The sequence below is a fragment of the Mandrillus leucophaeus genome, unplaced genomic scaffold (assembly GCF_000951045.1).
Source record: "Mandrillus leucophaeus isolate KB7577 unplaced genomic scaffold, Mleu.le_1.0 Scaffold76, whole genome shotgun sequence".
Taxonomy (NCBI): Eukaryota; Metazoa; Chordata; class Mammalia; order Primates; family Cercopithecidae; genus Mandrillus; species Mandrillus leucophaeus.
In genome coordinates this window covers 5,817,180-5,822,517 of record NW_012108252.1, presented here as the reverse complement: position 1 = coordinate 5,822,517, position 5,338 = coordinate 5,817,180, and the positions used below count along the sequence as shown (strand labels likewise).

At 45.5% G+C, this 5,338-nt stretch overlaps 1 protein-coding gene across 1 annotated transcript in view; it reads left to right on the top strand.

Annotated features, from left to right (window-relative positions):
- The window catches only part of LOC105529285 (chromosome unknown open reading frame, human C9orf152), an 8,537-nt gene extending 3,419 nt beyond the window's left edge, over positions 1–5,118 (top strand). The window contains exon 2 of the mRNA XM_011966385.1: positions 3,257–5,118. Within this exon, the coding sequence (XP_011821775.1) occupies positions 3,257–3,783 (527 nt within the window). The 3' untranslated portion in view covers positions 3,784–5,118. The remainder of the gene's footprint in view (positions 1–3,256) is intronic.
- Positions 5,119–5,338: the final 220 nt, after the last annotated feature.

The following is a 5,338-nucleotide window of genomic DNA, read 5'->3' as shown; positions in this document are numbered from 1 at the left end:
AGAGTGTCAGTTAGGGAAGCTGAAGAGTTCTGGAGATTGGGTCCACAATAACGTGAATGTACTGAACACTACTAAACTGTACACTTAAAAATGGTTAAGATGGTACATTTTATGCTCTATATATTTTACCACAATTAAACATATTTTAAGTGGTAGAAGAAAATCAAGAGCAATTAATGTCATGAAGCCAAGTTGGTAGAGGGATTTTAGAGGACCATGATCCTCAGTGCCTATTGCAGCAGAGAGACCCAGGAAGACAGAGTGAGCATTGAGATTGGGCTCCTGTGAAAGCTAGAAGTTAATGTCTCAAGACATTGGTTTGCATTTAGAAGCTCAGAAATTCTAGGAGCTGATCGATGAAAGGAAGGGCTCCAAAATTAGCTTTCTTCACCCCGTCTTAGCATTATGCGATGGATCCAGGTTCTGGAAATTCAGTTACAAGTAGCAGTGTGCCTTCCCTGATGCAACGTAAGTTCCCAGGGGAACTTGAGCTACTTTCAGAAGTCTGTGGAGCCCCAATTACCCTCAGTGATTGATGTCCAAAAGGAATATGCTTTTGTCGCAGTCAGACACTGTGTGACTCGCCTTATGTAGAAAAAGGGATTAGGGTCGGGACTTATATCTGGGCTGGATGTTTTATATTACATTTCATTGAACATTCCTAGCAGCCCTGTAAGGTAGCTCCCTTTTTAAGATCTCCATTTTATAGATGAGGAAATGGAGGCCTAGGGTCTCCTAGTGAGTCAGTGGTGAACTCATGTCTGCCTGACTCTGGGTTGATGAGAGCAGCTCCACCAAAGGTCTCAGGCAGTTAGGATGAATTTTGATTCTTCTTTCCTCCCTGAGTCTCCCTACCCCTCTCTTTGCTGTTCTCTCCACCCACTTCCTCTATCCCCACTGAAGAGATAAATCAAGGATGGGCTCAAAAATATCCCTTCTCCAATTTGTATCTCTTAGCAAAGTGAATCAAGGATGAAGAATGAAGAAAGTATTATAGATAACGAGTACATTTCCTTCATCGCCAGTCCCTAACTGACCAAAACCAAAACAAAACAGATAAAAAACATGATACAAAATTTCCCTGTACTCTTCAGGCAATTACCCTAATTCTCTTTCTCTTGTACAGTGAAGAGCAGGCACCATCCCAAGATGTGGAGGGTACTGCCACAGAAGGCTCATGATGATTCTCAGCAGAGGCTGCTCTGGGGTGGGATCCCTGTGTACCTCCCAGCCAAGCTCTCTTTCCTTTCCTCTGAACCGCAGGCTGGGACTGACAGTTGAACAAGACTGTCCACCTTCAGTCCTTTCCTTCTAAACTCGTGATGGGAGAGGATACCAGTTTCTAGGTTCTCTCATTGTGTCTCCCTCCTTCCTTGTTCTCAAATAAGTACATAACAGGTTGGATATTTATAAAAGTTTCCTTCTGCCGGGCGCAGCGACTCATGCCTGCAATCCAAGCACTTTGGGAGGCTGAGGCAGGTGGATCACAAGGTCAGGAGATCGAGACCATCCTGGCTAACACAGTGAAACCTCGTCTCTACTAAAAATAAAAATTAAAAAAAAAAAATTAGCCAGGTGTGGTGGTGGGCACCTGTAGACCCAGCTACTCAGGAGGCTGAGGCAGGAGAATCGCTTGAACCCGGGAGGCGGAGGGCAGAGGTTGTAGTGAGCCGAGATCGCGCCACTGCACTTCAGCCTGGGCAACAGAGCAAGACTCTGTCTCAAAAATGAAATAAAATAAAATAAAACAAAACAAAACAAAAGTGTTTCCTTCATTTCATGCTGGAAAATAATACTAAGGAACTAATGCAGTTACAAAGCCGAAACAAATCTTGAGAGCCTCACACTAGAGTTAATGTTGACAGGACAGTAGTTGTTGGCTGAGATGGCTGCAGCTGGTCTTCTGTTTCTTTTGGATCCCTGGAATTGGAGCTCAGGGGCTTCCTTCTGACTTTATTCTTCTGACATCGTCTCCCCACTCTTGCTCTGCAGATTGTCACCTCCAGGGTCTTCTGTGATAACAGGTGATGGGACAGACAAGTGAACCTAAATGACACCTCTGAGGAGCTCCAGACTGGTCACACACCTGCTTTCTATAAGGCAAATGCCTTTCAGTCATTCCAACCCCTGTCACTGCCACCAAGAGTTAACAATGAACTATCATATTCCACTAGGTGGTTTAAAAAAAAGTCCCCAAGAAAAAAAAGGGACATTGGTCTGCCTCTTCCACCTAAAGCCAGTTCTGAGGAGCAGTAAATGCTGCAGATGTCTTCCCAGAGCAGTGCCTGTGGACTAGAAGGATAATGATTGGTTCTCTAAAAGGAGCTGCTTCAAAACACAACTCCTCCCTCTTCTGCCTTGGGTTGTAAACCCACTATCAGAATCCCAGGACACAGCCTGGTGCAGTGGCTCACACCTGTAATCCCAACACTTTGGGAGGCTAAAGCGGGCAGATCACTTGAGGCCAGGGGTTCAAAACCAGCCTGGCCAACATGGTGAAAATCACTTCTCTACTAAAAATACAAAAATTAGTCAGACAGGGTGGCGGGTGCCTGTAATCCCAGCTACTTGGGAGGCTGAGGCAGGAGAATCGCTTGAACCCAGGAGGCGGAGGTTGCACCACTGCACTCCAGCCTGGGCAATGGAGTGAGACTCCGTCCCAAACAAAGAAAAACAAAACAAAAAAAAAGAATCCCAGAATACAAAACCCCGTAAGTTAAGAATAATGTTTTCCACTGGTGAGCATATGTGAACCCACATGTGTGTGAGTCTATGTGTGCTCCTTGCCTTTCTTTTAGCCCCAAATGCTACTTCCCTATCTCCTCCCAGAGTTCCCTCCTTCACTTCAGTGTTTGGCCCTCTGTTATGCCTGAGATTTTCCAGGCATTATAAATATGCATTTTTGTCTCTCTACTCAACTAGGACACACCCAGGAAGGTATGGGTTTTGTCTCAATGTTCATTGCTGTATTCCTAGGACCTGGAATAAATAATGCCTGGCCACATTAAGTGCTCAATAAATATGTGCTGAACGAATGAATAATTGTGTGTGTGTGAATATATACGGGTGAGGTGTGAAAGGGCATGTGTGTGAGCATGCAAGTGAGACCCTGTGTATGTACACATGTACACACATGCAATGTACCAGGAACCTTCTGGGGATGGCCTTCCTTCAGCTTGAAAGTAATGAGACCCCCTAAGTGAGAGATGCCCCTGTCCCTTCCAGTGATGACCCTGCTGGTGCTTTCTCTTTTCAGGAGGAAACGCGCCTGCTCCTGCGGAATCGATAGTCAATGCTGTTTGGATTAACAAGGAGAGAAGGAGCTCACTGTCCCTGGAAGAGGCAGATTCCAAGGTAGACGGGAGGCTGGAGGAGGCTGCCCAGGGCTGTCTTCAGGCCCCCGAGTCTCCGTGGCACACGCACCTGGAGATGCATCATTTGGTTCAAACCTTCCCCCAGGACACCAGTCATCAAGTACATCACAGGGGCAAGCTTGTGGGATCTGACCAAAGGCTCCCTCCTGAAGGAGACACACACTTGTCTGAAGCCAATCAGATGATTCAGCAAGCAACCGGAATCCCAGAGGCTGCCCAGCTTCCATGCCAGGTGGGCAATACCCAAACAAAGGCAGTGGAATCTGGCTTAAAATTCAGCACTCAATGTCCTCTTTCCATAAAGAACCCACACAGGTCTGGCAAACCAGCTTACTATCCATTTCCCCGGAGGAAATCTCCCAGGATCTCCCAAGCTGCCCGGAACCTGGGCTTATATGGCTCACCCTGAAGCTTTCTATTCTGCCAGATGTCTTGACCTTGAGGCCACCTATGGCCTCATGGAAGAACCAATGAGGCAGAGCCACAACTAGGTCTCTAGCTATGAGCAAGAACTGTACTAACCCAATTATAGGAATTGTGGGAGATGAACTTCACAGTGGTAACATGGGTTTACCCTTCAATAAGAAACTTCCCAGGCCAAATGGCCCACAGTTTAGGATGAAGAGGACTGGTCAGTGCAGCCCCATTCTGACATTGATATGAGGTCCTGGCTATCCATTCCTTGGGGAAGACCAGTAAGACATCTGCTCCATCCCTGGAACTGGAGAATTTTGAAACATAAACCAGGGACTCTAGCCAATAGAATGCCTTAGCAATGCCCAGGGGTCAATGGGCATGGGCATTCTTGTTTTCAATGTCTTCTGATGATTTCTCACATATTCTGGAGAAGACCAGCTCTGAGAATTCAGACGCTTCTTCTGGTGGCTGTGTCTGGGGGGCCATCTCACTTAGAAGTCACAACACTCATTGGCAGTGATCACATCATTTCAATTTGGGCTTCCCAAAGTATGGTTACCCTGTATGAAGGTGAGATCAATGCTACCTACCATTTTGTGTCTTTAAGGAGTCTTTAGAAAGGGCTGATCATCTGCCACTGCTCACTGAGACATGTACATTCCAACATCATCACAGATTTATCTCCTTCCTTCCTTCTCTCCCTCCCTCCTTCTGTCTCTCCCTCCGTTCCTTCCTTCCTTCTTTCCTTCCTCTCTTCCTTCCTGTCTATTTCTCTCTCTCTCTCTGCAAGTTAATTTCTTATTAAAAACTGCCACTCATTGAAGATATATAATGATGGGATCCTGAACAAAAAGAGGCAAAGAAATTCTCCTGCTTGAAAAATATGCATTTCCTAGAGACTGCCTCCTGTTTAGTCCAACTTGGATCACTCAGATCCTTCCTGGGATCAAACACATATTTTTAAACGTAAGACAAAGCAACCAGGTGTTACTTGGGTGATAGGAAAAAAAGCTTGTCCTTCCTGATTAATGTTTAGCTTTAGTAATGCTATTTAAACACACCTAAGGTGCCTTTCCCTCATCTCAGGTGCTTTCTCTGTAAAGTTTCACCCCCACCTTTCTTTTCTCCCCATGGCCATCCAGTCTTGCCCATCTACAACCAGAGTTGTTAACTAGCAGTGTCATTACCTGTCAAAAACATGTAGGTGCCTCCTTGAACCACCCAGAAATCCACTCCAATTTGGGGATTGTCATTCCTTTTGTGAATAATTAATACAATTCAGTTGTTTTTAAAATATTCTAATAAAAAAGGACATTTTCTCAAAAAACTTTGTCCTTTGTTTTTGTTTTTAAAGAAGTATCCCACAAGTAATGTATCTTTCTATAGGTTTGCTTTTGTTTCCTGTTTTTGGAGATGGAGTCTCGCTCTGTTGCCCAGGATAGAGTGCAGTGGTGCAATCTCGGCTCACTGCAAACTCTGCCTCTCGGGTTCAAGCCATTCTCTTGCCTCAGCCTCCCGAGTAGCTGGGATTACAGGCATGCACCACT